At 42.9% G+C, this 27,901-nt stretch overlaps 1 protein-coding gene across 4 annotated transcripts in view; it reads left to right on the top strand.

Moving 5' to 3' along the window:
- LOC128119000 (neuronal acetylcholine receptor subunit beta-3) overlaps nt 1-27,901 on the top strand; it is a 39,569-nt gene that overhangs the window by 11,321 nt on the left and 347 nt on the right. For 3 of the 4 annotated variants that reach the window (XM_052751938.1, XM_052751933.1, XM_052751937.1), the window contains exons 2-7: nt 113-229; nt 12,080-12,252; nt 13,618-13,662; nt 21,215-21,324; nt 21,534-22,416; nt 24,792-27,901. The exon at nt 24,792-27,901 is cut by the window's right edge and continues 347 nt beyond it. In XM_052751938.1, the coding sequence (XP_052607898.1) occupies nt 178-229; nt 12,080-12,252; nt 13,618-13,662; nt 21,215-21,324; nt 21,534-22,416; nt 24,792-24,926 (1,398 nt within the window). In that variant the 5' untranslated portion in view covers nt 113-177 and the 3' untranslated portion in view covers nt 24,927-27,901. The remainder of the gene's footprint in view (nt 1-112; nt 230-12,079; nt 12,253-13,617; nt 13,663-21,214; nt 21,325-21,533; nt 22,417-24,791) is intronic. The other variant, XM_052751934.1, reaches the window with a different exon arrangement.

The following is a 27,901-nucleotide window of genomic DNA, read 5'->3' on the forward strand; positions in this document are numbered from 1 at the left end:
AAGAAACCCACACGGCAGGGAGATGACCTGTGACTATTTTCATCTCAGGCAGCTGGTCATGAGCCCCTTGGGTTGCATCTAGACTTTGAAACACTTGTATTTTGTTTTCCAGCCCTCCTCCTTTCCCGGGGCAATGCTGTGTGGTTGAAAGGAAGAAATCACCTCTCTAAAGCAGACATGATGCCAGGCTTTTTCCTGGTCCTTCTGGTTCTCAGTGTCACTCTCTCAGGTAAGAGCACCTTAAACTAAGTGCAAACTGCAGGTGTCAGATTATTCAAAGGAGGGCAAACATCAGTGTGGGTCATGTTGTTCCTGGAAAAGCAGGCACCGATCCCTTCAGGATAACCTTTAAAATGTGGCTCAGATGGCTAACTCCACGAGAGCTCTATAAACAGATTGCTAAAGATGCCAGAACTTCAAGTATGGTTTAAGGCTTACTCCTTTATTGCATGTTGCTCTTTGGGATCGCTGTGTGTTACGAACCTGATAGACGTAAAAGAGGGAAATGTTACCGAGGACATTGATTGTTGTTCCCAGGATTGTTAAAATGCTCAGTGGAAATTTACTAGGTGGACATTTTTCTATCATGTCTATTAACAATTGCCAGGTCTCTGTGTAGATCTTTAATTTTGTATAATATATCCCATAGACTTGTTAATAATTTAACAAAGTTTTGTAAACTAGGAGGTTTCGTATGTTTCAATACTATAATTAAAAATGTCTGTGAATATCTGTGTGCTGTACGACCTGATGGAGAGAGGGATTGTTGATAAAGAAAGAGAATTATTAAGAGGTGAGAATGAAAGCAGAAAGGGAGGGGGAGGCAGTGAGGAAGGCACTCCTCAAAGTTTAGGGGATAGTGGTTGTCTACATGCCAGTTTTCTGGGACTTGAAATCATTTAATTGTTACAAAACACAGGCAAAACAGAAAAGTTTCATCGTGAAACTAAGGGCAAGATTTTGAGCAGTGGAGTTCCATTAGTCATCTGTCTTCATTTCTCAGTGGTATTTTTGCCACATTGGATTATTACAGCTTTCAGATTGAGAACTGAACATCTAGAACTAAATCCTAGACTTCAAAGTCAGAGGCTGAGAGGTTCACATGAACACTATCGTATTCACTTTCAGAAGTCGCCTTCCACCATGCCTGCACCCAAAAGCAAGCAGGGTAACTTCTAAGTGCAGAGAAATACCAAGCCGACTTCCAAATAGCACCAGATCTGTTCTCTGAAAAGTCTTAACTATAGCCTTCCAATAATAAAAACGATAATCAACTTTTGGGTATTTAGCATACAGTTAATGTTCATACATCTGTTTTTTGGCTTTAATTTATTAGGATATTCCTTTTACTATGAAAGAATTGGTCCTTACAATGCACATTCCAAGAGTGCCACCTCAGTGGTTAGCAGGGATAATTAACATAAACTCTCTAGGCTCAACTGTGCTTCATCCTCTGTGTACAGTAAATGTTGCATTAGAAAATTGGAATTGGAAGAGAACCTGGTGCTTTTTCTCCACTGTGGAGGCTTCAAGAGTGTGGGCATGTATTCTGTGAGTATATGTTTCTTGTAGATCAAAATAATAATCATCAATCTAATGACCTGCAATCAATCTCACTCTGAAATCTCGGGAGCCAGTGGGATCTACTTAGATTTTTGGACGGAACCCCCCTCCCCCTGTCCTTCAGTTCTTTAACCTTACTACTCATTGTAAAATATTTAATTACACAAATTTATTTTTCATATGACACTGGGTACCCTTTCATTTTTATATTTCTGAATTTGGTAAATAGTAACAGTTGCATAATACTGTGTGACATCTCTCACGTTGACTTTTCACATTTGAGTGCTTGTGTGTATTCCCAAAGAGAAGGAAGTCTGGCTTATTTGCCTTCCCAGCCTTCTTCTTACTACAGGATAATGTCTGTTTGCTCATTCAATGAATATTTATTAAGCATCTACTGTACCCTGGGAATACTTCCAGGATGTGTGGATACATGAAAGAATAGAGCAAAGTCATTCTAATAAGCCCTCATGCTTGGAAGAATCCATTAAATATTTACTGTTGGGTTTCACGCCGAGTACCAGATCCACATGTCAGCAGAAGCAGCTACCAATCCTGCGGCGTAATAATGGGAAGAAAAACCAAACTGAAACACAACAAAACATGTAAAAAACACGCTACATATCTCAATCATAATTGTTGAAATTATTCACTGACTTAAAAATTTTCAATAATTTCTTTGCTCTCATAGTTGAAGATCAACAAAGATGCTACCTTTAGCGAAATCATAAAGAACTGAGGGAAGTTTCATATGTTTTCTTGCCAGTTATTTATTCCTTGGAATGAGTGAGTTTGTCAAAGCCTTCTAAAAAGAAAATTTAGTATGGGGATGGGAAGAGAGCAGGGACCCTGGAAGTCTGAGGCCAAGAAAATTGGTCAGGAGGAAAGAGCCCAGAAGATAAAGTCTTACTCTGAAGCTGGCATTGGATATCTGTTGGGGGCTGTGCCCAAGGAATGGCACACTAACTTTCTCTTTTATATTTCCTAAACAAAACCAAAAAGACCTCAATTAGTGGGTCATACTTCTTTGGGGCTGCCGCATGGATGCCAAGATTCTGTAGGCACAGGAGGAGCCACAGTAGTTGCCCATCCCATGCTGATCCTTCACATGCTTTGCCTAAGATGAAGATTGAATCCGGACCAGATAGCACACCTCTAACTCTGAGTCTGGTACCCACTGATGTTCAGTATAGGTCTGCTGGGTTCTTATTTTAATGATGGGGGAACTTGGCAAGGGTCTTGGCATTCTGAGTCAAAAGGAGCACCACTCTTGGAATGCATTTCCAGCTCCAAGTTCCCTGTGCAGAAACAAGCAGCAGCAGGCATAGAATCCCACATCTCTGCCTCTCGACTTGTGTACTCTGGCTCTGTTTGGTCCTTCCTCTTCTGGTCCTCTGCCTGAGAATTTATGTGTCTGGTTGCAAAGAAAATATTTTGCCAAGAAAAACCAGAGAGTTTAAGCAGACAGATGGGGAACGGGAGAAGATGTGGGAGACTAGGGATTGAGAAAGCCCTGTCAGGTGGCAGATATTTACACCTGTTGCATGGTACTCAGTATGTCATGGGATGGTTTCAAAGCAAGTGGATACAGGTTTCATTTGAAGCAGGGATACTCCTTTCCCGTAAAATCTTCTATGTCTACCTTCAAGGAGAATAACTGAAGAGTGATACCCCCACTAAAGAAGCCCTGGGCAAAGTGATGAGGCCCAAAGGCAGGCGTCAGCTACAGAAGGGGACTGTTGAGCCATTTATGAGACACCAGCATGGAATGTCCTCCTGGGATCAAACAAACGTTATCTGTGCCTTAGTGTTAGAATCTCACACTCTTCCAAGTGCTAGGCTGCATCAGACATCAGGATGATGTTTAGCTTTCTGTACCTGTAGAAAAATACACATAGTAGGATAAATATACGTGAAGATAAATAATTTATTTTATCTTGTAGTTAGATTTTCTAGTCTGATCTTCTTTAGGGATTATGGCGAGGCAGCAGATTGTAGCAGGAGGGTAGAGTTGGGGAAAAAACTTCTTACATCATGAGCCAGAGTGCAAAAAGGAAGAGGATTCCACAATCCCATAATCCCCTCAATGTGCCCTTCAATATCATAAAGATCTCCCCCACTTTCTACTTCTTAAAGGTTCCAGTACATCTCAATAGCCACCACCCAACACATGGGCCTTGGAGCCACTGAACTTCTAGACCACAGCAAACAGTAAATCACACAGGGCACTGCAAGGCGTCACTAAACAATATCAAAAACATCGATGTTGTTTTTGTGTAGAAATAAGGAGATTTTGGTGGAGATAAGTCACATTCCCTCCGATGCAACCCTCAGATAATCACAAGCAGGTGGAATCATCTGGCTCATCAGTCTGAAGATCACAAGCTGCTATTCACTTTCAGCTTACTAACCATGTCACTCCCTGGAATCTTGATTACATGTAATTTTGTGTGTCCTGGAGCAGTGAGCGAGGGCCACTGCTTTGTCTGCCATAGAATGTGACCATTTGCTAATTCATTCATCTGTTCATTCATCACACATCATCAAATATTTAACAAGGCTACAGTTTCAAAGAATCAAACATGCTCATCGTCATTAATATTTTACGTTAAAAGGACAAATCATTAACCTGTCTGGGCTCCTCTGCTGCTCCTGCTATAGTGACTGAGGCATATGTGTTTTATTTTTTCATTCGGTGAATTTTGCTTTGGTCAAAACAGGCTTGCACCAGTCAGCTGCAGCTGCCGTAATACAACACATACTTCCAGTTGGTGATTTAAGCAGCAGGCATTCATTTCTCCCAGTCTTGAGGCTGAAGTACATGCTCAACAGGGTTGAGAGTTCCTGGTGAGAGCTCCCTTCTTGGATGGCAGATCATTTCTTCTGGCTCCTCACATAGCCCCTTCCTCTGTTTCTCCTCTTTAGAAGCTGTATCTTCAAACATACTCACCTTGGGACTGGACCTTTCACGCATGATATTTTAGTGGCACAAATATTTAGTCCATTTTACCAACCAGTACAAGTGTATATGCTATGGGAGCTCTATCTTTTAAGATTGGTAATACAACGTGAAATGTGTTCCCCTCCTTGGGAAAGCAGAGTCATGCATTTCCCTTGGAACCAGGTGAAAAACAAGATCCAGATGTTACTATTTTAGATTTTATGGCACAACATGCAGCTTTATCTCCCTTCAAAAGAACTGTACAATTGTTTGTACAGTTTTCTGGATGGGACTGAAAATTTAAAGGTAAGGGTCTGGTTTGTCCTCAGGAAGACCTCGTTCACATAAAAATTCTCAGAGCACAGGGTTATGTGATCTAAGAAACCTGTGGTGTGTGTGTGTGTGTGTGTGTGTGTGTGTGTGTGTGTGTGTGTGTGTGTGGTATCTCTGTGTGTGTGTACATGCATATGCACAGGCACATACAAAACATTATTCTGTAGTTTTTAGCATTCCTGGAGTGCCTCGATCTACCACTTGAGGCAACATCATAAATGATTTGTGCTAATTGGGCTAAACTATAATAGAAGGACTTCCCAGAAGTCCAGCCTGTGGTCCAGCAGCTTAGTCAGTGATGCCAGTGAGACAGATGAGGGAGTCCAGCCTCTCTGCCTCTCCTTGGAGCACTGGGCAGGTGTTCTTTAAGGTGTTCTTAAAGGACTGTTTAAATCACTAATGGTATTGATTACATGTTCTTTAGCTTCTTACTGTAAGCATTGCTTCTGATGACATTCTTGTAAATAAACAAAAATGCTGAAGAATTGGGCTAAAGAGATGGCTCAGTGGCTAAGAGCACTTACTGCTCTTGCAAAGAACTCCGGTTGGGTTCCCAGCACCCACATGGTATGTAATGGTATGTAACTTCATTTCCAGGGCCTCTGCAACCCTCTTCTGATCTCTGTGGGTACCAGGCATGCATATAATGCACATATGCATGCACAGGCAGCACACACACACACACACACACACACACACACACACACACACACACACACACACACGAGAAGATAAATCTAAAAAAGTTAAAAGAAAGATGTTGAGGGATGGGGCCATTTGTCTCTTTAATTGGTAGCTGCTGGAGTTTCCCTTACTGCCCTGGATATCTTGAACGAAAGTGCTGTCAATCAAATAGCTAGCCAGACTATCCTATGGCATCTTGAACATTCCACTGATTCTTTGAAAAAAAACTACACAAGAATTGTACCTGATTGGCCTGGCTCCTGAAGGCACAGCCTCAGCCAGTGCTGTTTGAAGCACCTTGTATCAAGATTTTTACCATGACAAACCTTGGTGGAACTGTAGATTCCAACCTCTTTCTATTTAGGCCGGAGGAGGATCACTTCCCCTAGTGGCTAGCAGAGGGACTATTGTAACTGATGTTAAGGAAACAAGATTTTTTTTAGGATTGGTCCAAATAGCACTTCTCAGGCGGAATAAGCCTGTTGATTTGTCCTTCGGGGAGCCAACTGTGAGACAGTCTCCTGAGGCACCCCCTCTGGTGTCAAAACATTAGGCCCAATTAGAGGTTTCTCAGGAGGTTTTTTTTCCCTTGCCCCTTTTTAGTATTGTGGGCTGAACTGGTAAAATGAAGAGGAAGAGAAAAAAAAAATCAGCAGACAGCAGAGCCATGGCAGAGCAATGCAGTTGGCAGGGGCAATGGCAGCTTGGCAGTTAGAAGATCAAGCAGCAAGGCAGTCAGCCAGAGAGAAGCCACCACCAACAGTTCAGGAGCTTAGTTCATCAATAAGGGAGCAGAGTAGAGACATGGCAAGAGAGGGCAGTTGGCTGGGACCAAAGAAACTTGAAAGGCGGCAGAGAGGAGATGCTGCAGGTCCTTGATACCAGAAGAGTTCCAGAGAGCTGTTAAATTTGTAGGGCGTGTTGGGTGTCAGACAGGCTTGTGTTTAGGGCTGAGGAATCCCACCTTCCTAGGCCTACATAAAAGCTCCAGCAGTGGATGTTGTCATGGCTGTGGAATACTAGGCATGTGGAAATGGAGACTCTCCAACTTCCTAGGCCTACACAGGAGTTTTATGGACTAAGTCAAGGGTTGTTCAACAATGTTGCTGTCTTCAAGAAGGGGCGTTGCCTGCCACAGGTGAAGGACAGAGAAGGGAACAGGTGCATCCTCCCCATTTTTCTCTAGAGCAATTCAGCTCTGATGTAGCCATAAGGTTTTCTCTGGTCCTGCCCGGCCCCACAGTCCCGCAGCAGCTTATAAAATAATCACTCAGAGGCTTATATTAACTACAAACTGTATGACCAATGGCTTAAGTTTCTTGCTAGCCAGCTCTATCATCTTAAATGAACCCATTTCTATTAATCTATGTTTTGCCACATGGCTGTGGCATTACCAGTCTGCTGGCATCTTGCTTCTCCTTGGGCAGCGGCTGGGGTCTCTCTCATCTCTCCTTTCTTCTCTGTGTATGTCTGCTTGGATTTCCCGCCTGCCTCTAAACTGCCTTGTCATAGGGCAATAGCTTTATTTGTCAACCAATCAGAGCAACATATATTCACAGCATACAGAAAGACATCCCACAGCACTCTGGCCCAAACTGCTCCACATCCCTCAATGAAAACAGAAGTGAAGAAGCTGGCTGTCTTGTTATGTTACTCAAGGGCTGGCCACTCAGCAGTTGTTTTTCTCCACAGCGACTGTGTGCCAATTCCACCAGGCGGCTCCCGGGAATCTCCATCCCCTCCCCTCCCATTTCCAGGAAGCTTTTAGGGCCCTTGACCCATTGATGCCCTGGCGGCTGCCCTGTCACCCCGCTCTTAGATGCTTCTCTGCATATTAATAACAGCCGAAGCACCCAAGTTCCAGAAGGGTAAATTTTTACATGAGTAAGCCCAAATGTAAGGCCACACCCCTCCCTATTGCTCACATTAATGCTTTTACTTCAGTGCGTTTTGTACTCATACATATGCCTTCTTGAGAGGAAGAGAAAGGGCAAGGTACAACTTCAGCTATAGCCCATATTTTTTGTTATGTTTTAAAAAATAATTTTTGTGCATTGTTGATGAGTTCAATGTATTTTAGTCATAGACTCCCACACATGACGTTATTTTGCTCCTCTTCCCACTCTCTCTGCAACTCCACAACTGTTCTTGTCAACATGACCTCCACCCACTTCCATGCCTTTTTCCCCTTAAAACATTTCGTGTTTAATTAGGGTCTCTTGCATGGCATGGATGTCGGGTTATTACTGGATCATGGACAACTTATCAGTGGCTACATCCTTGAAGAAAACAGAGTCTCCCTTCCCCAGCTGACACTAACTCAGCTAGGGACAGGGCCTCACGAGGTCCTTCCCCAGGCATGTTGGAAGGCAGGTTTTTTTTTTTTTTTAGACAAAATTTAATATCACATCTTTTCTCTTTCTCCTTATATTACAGATTTTGAAAAAAAAAAAAATGTCAAATTCTTACCAAGTAGCCTTCTCACTGGGTAGTGATAGAAAACACAGTCTTTGTATTGTTATCCATTAATGTTTATAAATTATTAATTAAAACAACATCTAAGAACACTTTAAGGGTTTGAAACTGGAAATCTTTTCCCAAGGGAAAAGTGTGATGCATCTCGTTTTTCTTCAGTCTTTTTGTTTAAAAATTTAAAATTTATTTAAATTATAAGGACATCACCAATCTTCCTTCTTCTTCCTACTACTGTTGCTGTGTACCTCCCTCAACAACCTTTCAAGTTCACGGCTTTTTATTCTTTGACTATTGTTCTCTCTCTCTCTCTCTCTCACTCTCACGCACGCATGCACACTGGAAGGTTGATGTGCTGGATTTTGTGTGGATAACCACAGCTGCTGTGAGCTCATGAGTTCAAAGGCTTTATGTCATGTTCAGAAGACAGAATTTCAGGACACTTCTCCTCAGCTTTCGGCTCCTCCATTATTTTTGTCTGGTCTTCCATGATGCCACTGGAAGCTTGATGAGGGATTATATAGATGTCCCATTTAGGGCTGAGTACTCAATTATTCTCTGTGCTTTTGAACAGTTATGATTGTCTGAATTTGACTTCTGTCCACTGCATGAAGAAATGTCTCTGATCGAGGAAAGGAGTGGCAGTAAAACACAAATTTGAACATAAAAACTTAGAAGGCAGTTTGCCAACATGCCTACTTAGCAAAACACAGTAGTAACAGTAGTAGGTTTTGTCCTAAGATCTATGGGTGGTTACTTAAACTTTGCTTACATTATTTAACTGCTTTTCTAGTCCAAAGTCCCGAAGTCTTCCCCATTCCTCAAAAACAAAACAAAACAAAACAAAAAACAAAACAAAAAAACAACCAACCAAATAACAACAAAAACATGGTCAAGTCTGTCACAGCAAGAGCCTGCTCCCTGGTACCAACTTCCCTATTAGTTGCTTTCTTATTGCTGTGATAAAACACCATGACCAAGGCAACTTATTGAAGGAAGGGTTTGTCTGGGCTTACAGGTTCAGAGGGTTAGCATCCACCATCATCAGAGCAGGGAAGGATGGCAACAGGCATGGTGACTGAGCAGCAGCCTAGAGCTTATATCTTAGACTACAATGAGGAAAGAGAGCAAACAGGGAATGGCAGAAGCCTTGGAACCCTCAAAGACCACTGCAAGTGACATACTTTCTCCCTAGACCACATCTGATCTTTGCAAATAATGCCACCAACTGGGAACCAAGCATTCAGTTACGGAATATCCATAGGGAATCTATAGGAACTACAGGGAATATCTCATTCCAACCACCATAACAATGTAATTGTTGTAGGTAACAAATTCCAATGACAGTAGCCTCTGTTGTTTTGGGGCTGTCCAAGCTTGTTTACTGTACTATGACAGAAAGGAACTTAGGAGGAAAAGATTTCCTCTCACAAGGTCATAATCCAACACTAAAGGAAGGCAGGAACCTGGAGGTAGGCACTTGTGGTAGTTTGAATGTAATTGGTCCCCATAAGCTTATGGGTAGTGACACTATTAGGAAGTGTGGCTTTGTTGGAGCAGGTATGGCCTTGTTTGAGAAAGTGTGTCACTGTATGGGTGGGCTTTGAGGTCTCATAGATGCTCAGGCCACACCCAGTGTCTCAGATTACTTCCTATTGCTCAAGATGTAGCTCCTTCTCCACTCTCAGCTTCTTCTCCAGCACCAAATCTGCCTGTATGTCACCATTTCCTGCATGATGATAATGGACTAAACCTCTGAAACTGTAAACAGCTTAATTAAATGTTTCCCTTTAGAAGAATTGCCATGGTCATGGTGTCCCTTCACAGCAATAGAAGCCCTAAGGCGGCACTGAAGCACAGACCACAGGGGAAATGCTGCTAACTGGCTTCCCTCCCCCCCATGACTAGCTCATCCTGCTCAATTCAGGATCACCTGCTCAGAGGTGGTATCACTCACAGTGGGCTGAGGCCTCCTACAACAATCATTAATATAAAAAAAAATGCTCTCACAAAATTGTCTACAGGCCATTTGGAGGCATTGTCTCAATTGAGGTTTCCTCTTCTCAGATGACATTTGTTTATGTCAAGTTGACAAAACCCTAACCACGTAGGGCTTTCTGGAGCCTCCTTGACCAACTAATAGGTATTACATGCCTGATACTAGAATTTTAATTTAATAAACCACGGCTTTTGGGAGAAGCATTATTTATCCACGCAAGGAATCTTTGTTCAAACTCATTTTTAAAAAGAGTTATATTTTTTAACTAACTTACAAAGTCATAAGGCTTTTCACATATTTTTAGTTTTGGTTAACTGTCTCCTTATGCCCTTTCTCTTTCCCATCTCTTGCCTCCACCCCTGCTTAGCCCTTTCCACCCCCTCTGCCTTGAGACCACTTCTCCTCTGTCTCATTGGTCCTTTCTAGTTTCCTGACTTCTGTAGAAAGTCCAAAGTCAATATCCAAATCTAAAAATTTGAAGCTAGAATCCGTATATGAAGGTGAAAAACGTGTTGTATTTGTCTTTCTGGGCCTTGTTTGCCTCAATATATCTGCTAGTTCCATCCATTTTCCTTTGAATTTCATATTTTACACTGAGAAACATTCCATTGTGTACCACATTTTCATTATCCATTCATCAGCTGATGGATATCTAGGCAGATTGTATTTCCTTGCCATTGTGAACAAAGCAGCAATGGACATGATATCTCTTTAGTAGTATGTAGAGGTCTTTGGGTGTATGCCTAGGAGGCCTGGAGTTGATGCATATAGTAGTTCTAATTTTAGTCTTTTGAGAAGCTTCTATACTGATGTCCATAGTCAGCCCATCTTATCCCAGCCTCGGCCACCCTGTGAGCAGTTATGTGTACACCTGGAATTGCTCCTCATTTAGGAAACTGCCTGTAGAGACCTCACATACACAAAGGGATGTTATCCTCCCGCCTTTCATCTCACTGATAATCTCTGCATTTTGGCTTAGTAAACTTGGAGGGAGTGTTTTGCTTGTGATTGTTGGTCATTGTGTATATCTCTGTGGGATCAGAGGTCTTCTTGGGTAAAGAAAATTCTACAGATTTAGTTCTTCTAGGCTATCAACAGGATATTGAGCATTCACAGGGAGGTTGGAAACAGTAATCAGGGAGCGCATTGCTTTAGGCTTGCCGGCACATGCTTGAATGTAAAGAAGACGCATTAGACTGCATTTCTATGTCATTCCTCCAACTTGAGGCTCCGATTTTAAGTCAGGGTCACTTTAGGGGCTTACATATTTGGGAGCTTGTAAAAGCTCTTCCTGAGAGATGACGAGGGAAGGACTTCTAACAGATGTCATTGGGAAGAAGACAAGAAAACAGACAAAGAAACATAGTGAGTGCTCAGTAAAGATATAATCCTTTCCATGTTTCATATAGTTTGTGTGAAAAATGAGTGCCTGCTGTGGGCCAGACCCTGTTCTGAATGTGGAGCATGGTTACATGTAATAGATGCTGTCTGTGCCTGTCAACTTGAACTGTACATATACAACACACACACAAAGGCAACACACACATAACAAAAGTACACATACTACACACATACAAAGGTGACACACACATATGTATACAATAATACACACGTAATATGATTGTACATACATATGTGTATTTATACAATATATATATATACAAGGACAACCTGGGTATACAATATACATACAATGGTAGTGTATATATCCAACACACACCATGACAACATGCATATACAACCAACGGACAAGATAAAAAATAAATTCAAGGTGCCGTGAAGGAGCCAGCATGTGGGCAACATACATTCCTATAAGATGGTGGCATTTGTGGTGAGGCCTAAAGTGGAGGGTAAGGTGGCGGCTATAGGTGACACCTCAGGGACTCGTGTGTGCACAGTGATGAGAAGTCTCTGGAAAAGCATCGGCTTTGGTTTTTCTGGTGTGGTCCGGGGAAGTAGCGTGCAGGTGGAGAGTGGGGTCCAGAGCACCTCACTTCAGTGCCTCTGCGGAGTCAGCTGATGGGAAACAGATGAAGGCTCCAGGTGCAGGATGCTGATCCAGCTGTTCTGCTGCTTCCTTAATTCAGGTTCCCAGGTGACTCTTACAGCCACTGAAGGACTCAGCTCCATAGCCGAACATGAAGATGCCCTCCTCAGACATTTGTTCCAAGGTTATCAGAAATGGGTTCGCCCTGTGTTGAATTCCAGTGACACCATAAAAGTGCATTTTGGGTTGAAAATATCGCAGCTTGTGGATGTGGTGAGTCATTCTCCGCCCTGAGTTCAAAACAGCACACGGTCCTTACCTGTTGTGACTCCAGACATTTATCTGTCCCTGTTCCTGACACTGACATTTTACAAATAGGCTATGGTGAGCAGAAATCTGCCCCAAGGAGCTAGTGAAATGTCCTGAGGAAGGAATGAGAGGTCATTCCATGCCAGCATTGTAGGACTCTTGGGCAGAAGGTGGAGAGGGGAACTGGAAGAGAACTGGCCCCTGGTTGGAAGCCCGGGAACAGGGAAGACGAAGGTCCTGGTGACAGGTGGGATCCCGACTCACGGCTGCCTATGAGCTGGGCTGTCAGGGCTCCTGCATCTAGAGGAAGACAAGTGGGTGATGGCAGTGCCCTGTCACCATCCCCAGGCAACTCCCTTTTCCTGAACTCATCCGCACCCTGGCATCTCTGCTCATTTTCCTCTTGGGTTTGTGCTTCTGCTGTGTTTCTGTTTGTGGAGAAAGCTGTAGGCTCAGATTGACCAAATGTGGGAACTCACCCTATGATGGTTCCCAAAGCTCTAGAACACTTCTCGGGTGTGGCTCAAGCCTGTGGCCTTCTTCTCCCTCTCTAGACTGAGAATCCAATACCCCAGGATTCCTTCCCATCATCCCCAGTTTGTCTTACATCCAGCTCTAATTTCCTTTTTTGCACCATCCAAGGCCTTCTGAGTTGTTCAGTTGATAAAAGTGTCTCCAAAATGAATTACTGTTTGTTTTAATGGGTAGTTTTATTTGAGCAAAATACGCATAATGCTTTAGGGCTGCATATCACCAACTTGCTCTTAAGTTTGGAATCCTTGCTCTTTTGGGGTTTGAACACTTACAGACTCATGATTCTCCCTAAGAAAAAGCCAAAAAATTGAAACCCTCCACTTTAATCCTTTCTAACTGCCAACTATTAAAATCCTTGATTAGTTCTTTGAGAGTTTCTTACGACTTGTTTTGATCATGCTCCCATTTCTTCTCAGATTTAACTCCCTCCCTGCTCATCACCCAACACTACACCTTTAAATATAAACCCTCAACACCAATTTATGGCTGGCTAATACTCTTGGATGTGTGCATCACGGTTGGTTTAACCAGGGCTAGCTACCTTCATAGAGAAAACCTTTTCTCCATCTCCAGAAACTAACAATGACCAATAACTCCACAGCCAGGAGTGGGTTTTCCTGCCCAATGCCCATCTCCACACTGGGATCTGGTTTATCACTGGGATTTGGTTTATCTGGGACTTGCACAGGTTTTATGCACATCATTGCAACTGTTTTCAGTTAACTTTTGCAGCTACCGTGCAGTGTCTGGAAGATGCTGCTTAATGCTCAACCTTTTTAATTGTCCCTTCCTTAGGATGAAAAGAATCAGCTGATGACAACCAATGTGTGGCTCAAGCAGGTGAGGTCACCAAAGCTGTGTCTGCCCGCCAGCCCAGGGTCTGACATTGCTTTCTACTCAGACATGTTGCCATCTGTAAAACACTCTAGGAAGCATGCTGGGTTTCTCAGGGGGAGATTTAGGGATGCCTGGGAAAGATCTGTTTTCTCTTCAGCTGTGAACCCAGGAGAGTAGCTCTGTTAGTGTATGGGGATGCACCTTCCCGTGGCACTGTTCCTCAGGGGTGATGCAGTATGGGACAGGGGTGGCCCTGGGCAGGTGGTGACTGACAGGGATTCAACACTATTTATTGAGAGTCCTGCTAAGTGACAGACACTGTGAAAGATCCTAGGAGGAAAGAGAAGAACAGCCACGTCTTCAAGGAGAGGATGAGAGTTAGTTACATAAGGAATAGTTACTATAAGGTGATGTACATCATAAATAAGTTTGTATAAGACCCCATGATTACATGAAGGTGCCATTGAGATGGGGGACAGTCAGAGAATGCTCCCAAGAAGAGCAGATCTCTAACACAGGTGTCAAGGTCAAACAGAAGGCCTGAAAACCAGATAGGAGTGGATTTTGTGGACCACATAAACTGTCTTCCCAATAATCCCCATGACTTCATAATGCTCTCACGCCTAAGCAAACCAATGGAAACTTGTTCCAACCATCCCAGCACACCTTAATCAAAATGAAGATGAAAGCACTCAGTTCCCCCTCTTTCCTCCTTTCCTTCCCACACTAGCCAATGATGTCTCCTCTCAACCACGACCTTTACAAAGTACAGCTCTCCCAAGCAGAGGAATCCCTCCAGCTGGACCTATTTTTATTCTATTGATTTTATTTTGCAGACTTGCTTGTCTTTCTTCTTTGAACTTTCAGAGTAATCAAATCCCTGGGGACCATAAATATCTTATTAACTGACTTGCTGAAGCCACATGAGGAAGCACAATGTCATGACCCCTCAGATTCTGCACCATCATGTCCGAGGTCCAAATGCATTGCCATCCATCCATCCATTCTTTATTTCTTCTCAGGACCTTCCCACACATAATTCCACCACCATCTCCCTAACCTGCCCCACCAGCCACGCTCTGATTCCTCACCCTTCCCTACACCATCAGAATGCCTACACCACCCTTTCACAGTACCACTGGCAGCTTGTGTGAGTCAGTCTCAGGCTGGGAGTGTAGTGACAGGGACCAGCACTGTGTTCAATGCCACTTAATATGGCCTGTTCAGTGATGCAATGAATTCCTCAAGCAACAGAAGTCCCCTGAGCTGCTTCTTTTTACATCTCTACCCCCTGTTATCCATCTTGCTGCAGGAGGGCAGAAAGCAAGAGCAATTGTTCTGGCTTAGAAATCCTCCCCCGGGGCTTGCCTCAGTCCCCTTAGAACAGTGTTTCTGAAATTATTTCACTCTTCACTCCCTTTTGTCAAAGAAATTTTGTGGGGTCCTTAAACACATAGGTGTGGACATATGCAAAATAAATATTTACTGATGCTAAAATAGGAAGCAAGTTATTTTAAAACAGTTTCCTGGTGTGTGTGTGTGTGTGTGTGTGTGTGTGTGTGTGTGTGTGTGTAATTTTACCATTTCTCACAGATGGAAGGAAATTTGCATGCTTATGAGATGGATGCAACGTTTAACACCATGGGCTGTGGAGCATCTTTAGCGTTTCTCAGAGCTGCATGGTGTCTTGGGTTTGTCACCTCCAATGGTCAGAAGGCAGCTTTGTGTGACCACATATGGAGCGGAAGACGTGAGTTCAGGGCCATTTCAGAAATTCCTGGAAATTTTGTCCTGATGCTGAGGCAAAATTCATTGAATTAATTTTGTGAAACTCAAGCCAGCAATGTAAGCAGCAATTTTAAAAGCCAAACACTTTCACGCATTGGAATCTGGAGATACACTGATTTTATTACTTTTATGGTGAGAAACGACGGTGGGAAATGCCAAAATCTTGATTTTTCACAACAAAATCATTAGGTTTCTGGAGAGCACAAACTGTATATGCAACCCAAGCATGGCGGCCGAGAATCTGAGCGACGCGTCTAGGCAGCATTTGTTGGCACTGCGGAGCACAATGCCACGCCAAGGGCCAAGCATGCAGACTGGGTTCAGACCCAAGGCATCAGTAAAGCCACACGGTGAGGCGTGGGTGAGCTCTGCCCCAAACACCTCAGGTTCATGTCCTGCTTCGTTTAGAAGAAATTTTTGGTTGTTGTTCATCCAGAAACAGTTGTTTCCAACTTTTTCGAAGCCTCTATACTGATACAGGATCCTGTATGGGATCACTACCCACAGTTTTAGAAACTACACCATGAATCGCCATGTGAAATTAGTTGTTTTCCAGAGCCCGCAACAAGGTGGGGTCTTTAGACTTGGTCATCCTTTATAGGACAGAAACGGTTTTAAGTAAGGACCTTCTGTCTTTAAGAAGGAAAAAAACTGAGCCCAAGAAGCCGGTGACTCGCTTTCCAGCAGGACTTAAGTGCCAAGCAAAGGAGTATAGGTTAAGTTCATTGACTGTGCTTAGTCACTTTGATTTTCTAAGAATGGACTGTGAGTGTAGTGTCTGCATCTCCAGACAGCCTGCCTGTGCTCTTTATCTCTGCTGCTCTGGGCTGTGTGCCCGTGTTTTGCTGTGACTAGAATCTACTTGGATCTTCCCACACTGGCTGGGAACCACTTTGTTGCCAGAGACCGGGAAACCTGGCCCAGACCCCATTAGCAAACTGAGATGCTATTGGTCTTCATGATCTGAAGGAGGTCGGGGTAAGGGTTTATATACAGTTTCATTCAGCACACAAGCAATATGACAAGACATTGCTTTAAGACAAAGGAGCTCAGTGGCCTCAAACTCATGACCCTCCTGCTCTCTTTCCAAGCGTTGGGATTTCAGGCTTGGCCCACCATACCCAGTATGACCACATTTTGAGTCTGATAACTTTTCCTCTTTGTCTATAAAAAATTTTCTCTGATTGTATTGTTGACCACCCATCTTGTGGTTTGGTTTGGTCTGTTCCCCAGCACCGGGACAGAATCGGTCCACACTGGTTTGGTATGACACTGTGTGTGTGTGTGTGTGTGTGTGTGTGTGTGTGTGTGTGTGTGTGTGTGTGTGTGAGAGAGAGAGAGAGAGAGAGAGAGAGAGAGAGAGAGGTGACAAATGCCAATAAAACCCTTTTCTGAAGTGCAAGCATATTTTATATGTATGGTAAAAATGTTTATTGAGTCAGGGCAAATAGAGGTAGATCTCACATTTAAATTAATAGACTGCTGAAATGGCGGGTTTTCCATCTGAATCATGTTGGTTAGAAATAGTAGAATTATCAAATTTTATCAGCCAGTTTATATGTTAAAGGTTGACATATAACTCATGGTATATAAAAGAGTGAGCTCATTGGCCACTTTGCATGCATTAAAAGTTTAAGTTGCATGTCCTTAATTCTGTGACTTTTCCATAATGTTTTATTTAAAATTTTTTTTCATATAATATATACTTTCCTACTCCTCAACTCCAGTCAGACACATAACTACCTCTTTTTCATCACAGACACACCCACTCCTTTTCAATTTTAATTCAATAAAGTATTCTAAAGTATTGTTGCTTTGAAAGACTTCCGTTTCCAAAGTAGTCAAAAGCATTACAGATTCAGCATAAGACACATAAATTTAGCCAATGTTACTAAGAGCAGACAATATTTTAAAGAAAGCCTCATTTGCTGGGTTGGAGAGATAGATGACTCAGTGATTAAATGTCCTTGCTACTTTCACAAGCCAGGCAGGTCTCTTTTGGCCTCCATGGGTACCTCTATAGGTGTGGCATATACTATATACACACACACACATAAGTAAGCACATAAATCTTTAGAAAAAGGAAACCATATTGCTTTAGGCACTGTACTGGGTGGCTTTGTGTGTCAACTTGACACAAGCTAGAGTCATCAGAGGAAGGAGTTGAGTAAATACATACATGAGATCCAGTTGTAAGGCATTTTCTCATTTAGTGATCAGTCGAGGAGGGCCCAGTCCATGATGGGTGGTGCCATCCCTGGGCTATTGGTCCTGGGTTCTATAAGAAGGTGGGATGAGCAAGCCAATAAGTAGCTTCCCCTCCATGACATCTGCATCAGCTCCTGCCTGTAGGTTCCTACCCTGTTTGAGTTCCTGTCTTGACTTCCCTCAGTGATGAACAACAACGCTGAAGTGTAAGCCAAATAAAGCTTTTCCTCCCCACATTGCCTTTTGGTCATAGTGTTTCATCATAGCAATAGAAACCCTACCAAAGACAGGCATGGAGAACTAGTTTCTAAAAGTGTCAGTGTATTAAAATTTGACCACAGAAAATCTTTTAGATAAATTTACATTTTCAAATTCTTTTTAACATCATTTGAGCCAGACAAAAATCATTTTATATTTAGATAAAATACTTCATAGCTTTACGAATCAAAACACAGCTTAAATTCTTTTGCTGCCAAATTCATTTTCTGCATATAGGATTGCACACATTAAGCAGAATTTGAAGTCGTAAGAAAGTGACTCCTCATGAAAATCCAAGGACAAAGCAATCTTTGAGTCCTGCTCTTCACGTCAGTAACTTCCGAGAACACATTTGCTAGCAGTCCCAAATATCTTGCAAAAGAGTTAAATCTAAATTATAGTTTGATGAAATGTAGCAGATTAAGGTCACCTGTCCACATGGCTAAACATTAAGAGCATAATCAAGCCTTAATCGCATAGCAGCACCTGGGCTTTCAGAAAACAGAGCGCCCCACCCCCACCCCAGTTCTAGAGTTAACTCTTCCATGCCCGCTTTTCAGTGAAGCCTGGCTTACAGAGGGACCTTGAATAACTGTCCCACCTCTCAAAACACACAAACAAACAAACAAACAAACAAACAAACAGAGGCAGCAGCACATGAGGGACAAGAAAGTCTTAGTAGTTGGTGCTGCATTGACTGAGGTCTGCAGCCAGAGCCATGCACAGCATGGGATTTGAATGTGAACAGCCTCTTCAATGGCAACTGAGTGGTAAGTAAAGTGAAGTAAACAACAACAACAAAATGCCACTATGTGTCAACGCGTCTCGGACTCGGACCCTCTGATGAGTTCAAGAGTCTCTCAGCAGGAGACAAGGTAGTCACAAGGAGCGAGTTGTGTGTGCTCTTCCTGAATGGGGTGGGAAACAAAGAGAGGCCCGAGAATGCTGAGAAAATATCCTACATGCTTTAGTTAGCCTGGCTCTTAAGTTGCTGGTCTTCTAGCATGCTTTCCTGCAGTTACACAGTATTTTAAATATTTTCTATTCTAGCTTCCCCCAACCATGTTTTTTTCCTCTTCTTCTTCTTCTTCTTCTTCTTCTTCTTCTTCTTCTTCTTCTTCTTCTTCTTCTTCTTCTTCTTCTTCTTCTTCTCTTCCTCTTCCTCTTCTTCTTGTCTCTCTCTCTTTCTCTTTTCTTTTTTAAAGTTGAGAGATAATCACATTTGAAGAGCTACTGTGATTTATCAGGAGCTTCAAGTTTACTTTCTTTTTTAAAAAGTAATGTTTTGATTTATTCTTTGAACATTCCATGTAGATGCATTAGGTCTTGATCATATCCACTCCCCACGACCCAGTTCAACTCTGCCCAGCCTCCTTAGCATGCCTCCCTTCTAACTTCATATATATATACACTCATTGAATCCAATTATCACAGCCCATATGTGCCATCCACTGGGGCATAAGCAATGTACCACGGTCATACAGAAAAGAAAAGTTCTTCTTTCTTCAGCCACAGTCAACTGCCAATGGCTCCCCAGTCAGGAGTGGGACCTCAGTAGCCCCTCCTCCATCCATTCTAGAACTGCGTTTTTGAGATAATAAATCAGTATTTATTTAAGCAACACATAAATGAAAATGCCAGCTATAACTAGACACGTGTCCTTTGTGCCCAAAACCAATCCATGTAAGCCGCTTTGCCAGAAGGAGCAGGAAATAATACAAAAAGACAGCTCGAGTAAACAGTTTTTTTAAAATATCAAATCAAGTATTCATCTCTTGTGTTACAATAAATCTAAAGTAAAAGTAATTAAAATATGTATTTTAAGTTTATTCTTTGAGAATTTCATACTTGTGTTCAGTGTCTTTTATTTATATTCATTCTCTGCTCCCCTCACCCCTTCCAGGAGGTCCCCCACTCAGTTTTATGTCCTTTTTTTTTTTTTAATAACCCTGTGATTTTCTAGAATCCCCTGAGTCTGATTACTGCTCTCTGTACAGGCATAGGTGTGGGGCCATCCGCTGGCGCAAGGGATTATACCCCTAAAGAAAACAGACTCTCTTTCTCCCCCTTAGCGGCCATCAGCTGTCAATAACTACTCAGGTGGAGTGGTAGCCTGGGTGTCCCTTCCCATCTGCACAGGAATGTTGATGGGCTTGATCCTGTGCATACTTTGTGTAGGCAACCACAGCTACGTGAGTTCTGTCCAGAAGATACTGCTTGACCCTGACCTCTGGCTCTTCCAATTTTTTTCTCCCCACTTTGATGTTCCCTGAGCCATTTGTGGGGTGGCAGGGTTTGGGGAGGTTGATACAGATGTCCTGTCTGCCACTGAGCACTCGCAATCACCCATTCTTACCAGTCTGAAGAGTTATGGGTCCCTGCATCGAACACTATCTACTAGAAACAAAAGTTTCTTGGACCAAGGTTGAGAGCCTCACAAAGTATGGGTATAAACATAAATATTTAGAAAGTGATTTGCACTTTTTAGGCATCATTCATATTTCAATATTTTGCCATCCGATTAAGTCACCCATCTGCCAATTCTTGATTTTTTAATGACATAGATGGCATCACTGGACTCCAGGAAGCCTCACACTGGGTATACCCTTCTAATGCTTGAAGAAAAAAAAAATAAACATATGGAGGCCCAGGATATTAGGGACATAATTTAAAATGTTAATAAGGAGCTTACAAAACCGCTTTAGATAAACCATAAAAGGGACGTCTTCCATCCGTTCTCACTGTTTAAAAGTGACAATGCCATCAGGAATGATCCCAGGTGCTGGACATTTCACAGTAACAGGCCAAAGTCATATGTTCCCATGGTCAAGGGACTGAAATCTCATTGGACAAATCCTCCTGGAACAAATTGGATGAGATCAGCTATCACTTTATAGAAAGGGTCTTACTGTATACATCAGGCTGGCTTTGAGCTCATGGTCCTCTTTGCTTAGCTTTCCAAGTACTGGGACGATAGGCATGCATCTTCCCACACAGCTGTGACTTTTCTGTTTGTTTCTTAAGAGAAAATAGGATAGAAACACAAGTTGTGAATCAGTGCCCTTCGTGATGAGCCTCTTTACTGGTTCAGACATGGGCATGTGGAGGTTCAGAGGCCAGGCTGGCTTACGTTGCATCCGGAAGCCTCACTGAATCCCAGATAGGATGCCAAGGTCTAACCTGGGTGAAAAATCTCTTTTGTCACTAAATGGTGGGCTGGTAAATTTTAGAAATTTGAAGAGCCCAAGCTCTAACGTACTGAATCTTTAGAATAAAGTTGCTGCATCCTCATTTCACGCAGGAATGGACAGACCAAAAATTACGCTGGAATCCCGAAGAATATGGTGGAATTAATTCGATAAAGGTTCCATCTGAATCGCTCTGGCTTCCTGACATAGTTCTCTTTGAAAAGTAAGTGTCTCAGAGTACTGCATTGGGCAGATGAACACAGGACACAGAACAGTCTGATGTGGGTGGAATAATTAACCTTCTGTATCAAAGTGATTTCTTTGTATTGTTTGCCATTATGGTGGGAAAGGCATGCAAGGTAGACCAGTGGGGAGACCCTCCAGACAGTGAGCGTTTGGCCAGCCACTAAAGCGTAACTACTTTCATGGCAGTGCTGACGGACGTTTCGAAGGTTCCCTCATGACCAAGGCCATCGTGAAATCCAGTGGGACTGTCAGCTGGACTCCCCCTGCCAGCTACAAAAGCTCCTGCACCATGGACGTCACGTTTTTCCCGTTCGACAGGCAGAACTGCTCGATGAAGTTTGGATCCTGGACTTACGATGGGAGCATGGTCGACCTCATTCTGATCGACGAAAATGTTGACCGGAAAGACTTTTTTGATAACGGAGAGTGGGAGATACTAAATGCAAAGGGGATGAAGGGCAACAGAAGAGAAGGTTTTTATTCCTACCCGTTTGTGACCTACTCTTTTGTTCTGAGACGCCTGCCGTTGTTTTACACGCTCTTTTTGATAATCCCCTGCCTGGGGCTGTCTTTTCTCACGGTCCTGGTATTCTACTTACCTTCTGATGAAGGGGAAAAGCTTTCACTCTCAACCTCGGTTTTGGTTTCTCTGACGGTGTTTCTCTTAGTAATTGAAGAAATAATCCCGTCTTCTTCGAAAGTCATCCCTCTCATCGGCGAGTACCTCCTCTTCATTATGATTTTTGTTACCCTGTCCATTATTGTCACAGTTTTCGTCATTAACGTTCACCACAGATCTTCTTCAACCTACCATCCCATGGCCCCCTGGGTGAAGAGGCTGTTTCTGCAAAAACTCCCGAGATGGCTTTGCATGAAGGACCCCATGGACCGCTTCTCTTTCCCCGATGGAGAGGAGAGGAAAGCAGCCGTGCGAGGCAAAGTCTCAGGGAAAAGGAAGCAGACGGCTCTTAGTGATGGAGAAAGAGTTCTGGTCACTTTCCTGGAAAGGGCGGCTGAGTCCATCAGATACATTTCAAGGCACGTGAAGAAGGAGCATTTCATCAGCCAGGTGAGTCTGCTGTGCTGTGACAGTGCGGTCGCTGAGGAGCGGGCCAGAAAGCCACGCTGGTGTCCCTTAAAACAGAATGTGGTCCTCGTTCACAATGGCGTTATCACCTAGCCTCTGTAAGGCATATAAAACAAGCCCAGCAAACCATAGGAACTTTTAGCATTAAGTTTTTAGAAAAAAAAAAGTTCACAGAAGGAAGCATCATGACTAAAACTAAGCGGCTGCAGATTCAGGGCTATAATTCCTCAACTGCATTTTAAAGAATTCAATTGCACCTTTAAAGGGGTTACCCTGATCTGTGGTAATTTTCACTGCTTCATGCTATGATGTTTTTCTTTCTTTTTTTTCAAGACAGGGTTTCTCTGTGTAGCTTTGGCACCTTTCCTGGAACTCACTCTGTAGACTAGGCTGGCCTTGAATTTACAGAGATCCGCCTGGCTCTGCCTCCCGAGGGCTGGGATTAAAGGCATGCCCCCCCCCCCCATGATGTTTTTAAACCCAGTGTTTAGAAATGTGTTTCATGACTAGAAAGAATCAAAATTTGAAAAGTAATACAAGTTCAGTTGCAACAGATACTTCATCAAGGGAAAGGGAACTGGTTACTTAGTGTAGACATTACAGAAAATCAAGGACAGGTGATTCCCTCCTGGGATCCCAGCTACCCAGGAAGCTGAAGATGCAGAGTCTGAGATCGACATGGTTCACATAGTGAGATCGTGTCTCGGAAACAAATGCCTAGGTTGCAGAGGCACCACCACCCTGGCCACATCCACCCCTCTCCTGTGTGACATGTCACATTGTCAGAACTTCATGTTTTTTTGAACCTACCTTGAAGAACAGGACAAGGGAAAAAAAAATGACAAAATCTGTCAGTACACAGGCTGAAAGTAGCCTTTATTTCTGCACCATCTACAGGCAGGGTTTGGGTCATTTTACTCTAAAATTCTTGAAAATTAGATCAAGGCTCATGAACAGGTTTATGAAAGTGTTTTTGGAAGCACACTTTATATTTTATCTTGTCTTCATAGCTTCAGTGTGATTCATTTTCTCTCTTAACTCTTTATCATATTTTTCGTACAATTAAGGATTTTGATTTAAAAACAAAAGACTAGAAAAACACCTTCTCTTCCAGATATGCTTCAGCTATTAGGGAAGGAGTTTCTGTTTTACTTTTTATATCTTTTGTAAATACTAATATAAATACTTAAGTGGGTTTTAAAAAGTATGACCAGCACAGATAATTTGAAAAACTCAGACAAGAGGATCATAATCACTAGTAATCCCACTACCTAAGGTTAACATTCTAGCATTTTGCTCTTGCTTGTGCGTTTTATGCTACAGTTTTGTTTCTAAACTTGGAAAGCTCAGGACAGCCTGCTGTCCCCCTTCTGCCAGCGGGTGGGCCTCCTGCTCTATTCCGTCTTTACCAAATCCTTGTCTACAGGTACTGCAACTGAAAACGTTGATCACAGTACTCAACTGGTTAGCAATTCCCTGTACAGTGTCCTGGTTTCCCCTGGCAATCTATCATGAGGCTCAGTACTGCTTCAAGATTCCTGGGGAGATGAAACTGTGTGTCCTTAGAATATAGCAGGTCCTCTCCTTCCCCCATCTGCTTCCCTCTCCTCTCTCCTCTTTCAAGATCTGAAGTGGTTCCAACTGAGTGTGCTTTCTTTTTTGTGATCATACTCTAAAGCTTCCAGGGGAACTGCTATAAGCTTGAGACCATGTATAGAAACTGGACTCTGTGTCCCTTTAAAGGTGAGATCCCATGCTTCTCTTGCAGGTTTCTCTAGCCTATGGCTTGTTCCTTCCTGGACCTGCTGCTCCACACCTGGTACCTATTCCCCCATGACATCCCAGCCTAACTAAAGTCTCCATAGAACCCTTTCTTATAATGTCCCAACTGTCATTTCCTCTGTTCCTCAGTCCTGTCTTCTGGAGCTAGAGGAGCCATGGCCACATGTGGAGTAGGAGGAAAATCCTGTGATATTTACCTAAAAGTGCTCTAAAGATATCCATTTGTGATAGGCACATCAGGAAGCATTGTATAAAAATCAGGTGTTTTTTTTTTTTTTGTGTGTGTGTGTGTTTGATTAGCAATATTTCCAAGTATACAAATAATTCTATAGTTTTTGTTTTACATCTTCACTGTAATAAGTGTTCCTAAACACTCAACTTGTAAGTTATTTTCTTGGGATATGATGAACAACATCCCTGGTTATATCTAAGTCCATGTCATTAGTGATGTGCATATACATTTTGAAAGCTTAAAAATGTGTCATAAATCCAATATTGCTCTTTCTACATCTCTTAATGAGTTCAAGAGAGCTGCTCAGCTTCTGGAATGACAGGTGCCTTTTTCTTTTTTGCAGGTAGTGCAAGACTGGAAATTTGTGGCTCAAGTTCTTGACCGGATCTTCCTGTGGCTCTTTCTGACTGTTTCAGTTTTGGGCTCCATTCTGATTTTTATTCCAGCCTTGAAGATGTGGCTGCACCGTTTCCATTAGGAATGACTCTCCAGATCCATTTAGAAGACACTCAGAGATGAGTCCCACCTTAGGACTAACGGCTGCTGGCATGTTCACAGAATGCAGATGCATGCACTAGCTGTCGTACCCTCATCCTGTCACCTGAGCTTCCTGTGATGGAAGTTCCCCTGGAAGCTTTAGAGTATGATCACAAAAAAGAAAGCACACTCAGTTGGAACCACTTCAGATCTTGAAAGAGGAGAGAGGAGAGGGAAGCAGATGGGGGAAGGAGAGGACCTGCTATAGAAGACACTCAGAGATGAGTCCCACCTTAGGACTAATGGCTGCTGGCATGTTCACAGAATGCAGATGCATGCACTAGCTGTAGTACCCTCATCCTGTCACCTGAGCTTCCTGTGATGGAAGGACACTTTGATCTAATGTGATGGGTTGCTGCCTTTAGAAATGGATTTGGACAATTCAAGGGGGACTCCAAGTTACATTTTTGTGCAGAAGTTCCCAAATTCCTGCATCTATTCATCCCCACAGTCCTGCACATCTCTATCCCCTGCATCTGCTTATCCCCTGGATTCTTCTATCTGCTCATCCCTAAATGCCTGCATTTTGCCCATCCTGGTACTCCTGGTATCTGCCCAGACTTGGTGGTTGGCCTGAGCTGCATACTGGTGCCATGTGGTACTTACTTCTCTACCAGTGTGGGTGAACACATTTTGACAACAGTTTCAGGATTTATATAGGTACAATTCTTGGTCTAGAACACTGTTAGTACAATGGTCCAAGATGCCACTTTTCAATGAATGCCCCGAAAATATGGTGTTCATTGGAAATGATCTTGATCGACTATGACAGCTCTCTAAGACGAGTGTTACTGGAAGTTTGTTGATTGCGTTGCAAAGCTTTTCTAACGGTGCAAATAGGAGCTCTGGTGATTTGTGACTTGCTGTGGGATCTCATCAAAATAACTTAGAACAGAAAAGCAGTCATTAGTTACTAGGACTACGTTCATTAATACATGTCTTTCTGCTCTTAGGAAATGTAGAGTGCTGAATATTCTTGGATCATGATTTTGGATAATGTCTTAGCCAGTGTTCTATTGCCATGAAGAGACACTGTGATCATTACAACTGTTATCAAAGAAAGCATTTAATTGGGAGTTTTCTTACAGTTCCATTAGGTTTAGTTCATTATCACTATAGTGAGAAGCATGGAGACATACAGGTAGACATGGTGTTGGAGAGGTAGCCAATGGTTGTACGTACATCTGGATCTGTAGGCAACAGCAAGAGAGAGACACTGAGACTTGGGCTTTTGAAACCTCCAAACCCACTCTCAATGACATACTTTCTCTAACAAGGCCACACCTACTTCAACAAGGCCACACCTCCTAATCCTTCTTAAGTAGTGCCACTCCCTGATGATTAAGCATTAACATATAGGAACCTATGGGGGTCATTCTTATTCAGACCACCACAGAATTGGTTTCCACTGAGTCTTCCACCTTCCCACCCCCCCCAACCCCCACCACCCGTGTCTCCTTCCTTTCCTTACCCCACCCCACGGCTCCTCTAGGACTGAGGGGGAACATCGATCAGATTGACTTTGCTGCTGCTAAGAATCCCTCCCATGTTTTGTTAAAAGAGTCTGTTCTCCACAATGATGAAAGCCTGTCTGCTCTGCTTATTTTAGACATGGTTCTTCTAAGTAGTTTGTTCCTGATATTTGAAAACCCCAATCTCAGGTTTTATTTTTAGATTATTGTCATTGTAAAACACAGTAAGAGTTCAGTCTTCTTATGTGTATTAGTCCATGTTTTTTTCTTTCCTAATCCTCTTAAGCTTGTCTTTTTATCTTTAGACCTAGATATGTCACATCGTGTCTAAGCAGAGAGTGATGTCCATCCATCTCTGTCCATCTCTCCGCCCTTCTCTTCCCCCTCCTTCCTTTCCCCCCTTTCCTCCCAACTCCTCCTCTCTGCCTTCAATGACTAATGTCTTCAAACTATGCAGATCTTCTTCAATTTCTTTTACTGTCTTTCTCCATTTTCTCTCTTTTCCTCTTGACATTTCTGGTAGAGATCCTGTCATTGCTGGACCTGCTCTCCATGTTTATTAACTGATTGACTCTTCTCTTATGCTTTTACATTCTTTTTCAAAAGACAGTGTTTTCTTAATTCTTTGAAAATTTCACACAACGTATTTTGATCCTACTTACCTCCGATTCCTACCCCCCAGTTTCTCCCCGATCTACTCCCTAACTCTATCCTCCAACTCCATGTCCTAATTAATTAATTAATTAATTAATTAATTAATTAAAATATCCCTCTGATTCCAGTTTGTGCTGCTTGTTTACTCTGGTGTGGCTCCAGCCCTTGGTCACTGAGGAACCCAGGCCCCTGCCTGGACCCATACCTTGACTATTCTACAGCCATGACAGGCTGTGGAAAACACCCAACAGAATGTAGGCCCTTGGCACAGTGAGGTGCCCTTGAGACCCCAACCTTGAGCCTAGCTCTAGTTACAGGAAAACCCCAACAGATGTCCTCATAAAGTAAAATAAGGCAATTAAAAGTTAAGGAAAGCCGGGTCATGATAAAGAAAAAATGTATTAGCCACAACAACTGCCAAAAGAGATAATAGTTTTCTTGTAGCTGCAAATTAACCAAGGACAGCACCTCCGGATGGGAGGTGCATCAATCCTGAGTCTGCTCCTATATAGTCTGAAGACCCCCAACCCCACCTTGCTTCACCAATGTTGCTTTACTCGCTATAAATACTCTGTCCCCTTGCTACTTGGGGTCTCTCCTGCTCTGCTGGCTGCTGCGTCAGATGAATGGAGAGTCCCGAGTTAACTCATAACAATGCAAAGACTCTTTGCTTTTGCATTGGATTTGGTCGCTTGGTGGTCTTTGGGGGACTCTGGCTACAACAGTCACATCTTTGCAGTTGGTCCCCTTCTGGCTGTTAGTGTTGGTATGTGTGAGTAAGGTCGGGCGG

Source organism: Peromyscus californicus, unplaced genomic scaffold, assembly GCF_007827085.1.
Source record: "Peromyscus californicus insignis strain IS unplaced genomic scaffold, ASM782708v3 Scaffold_23__1_contigs__length_62951481, whole genome shotgun sequence".
Lineage (NCBI taxonomy): Eukaryota > Metazoa > Chordata > Mammalia > Rodentia > Cricetidae > Peromyscus > Peromyscus californicus.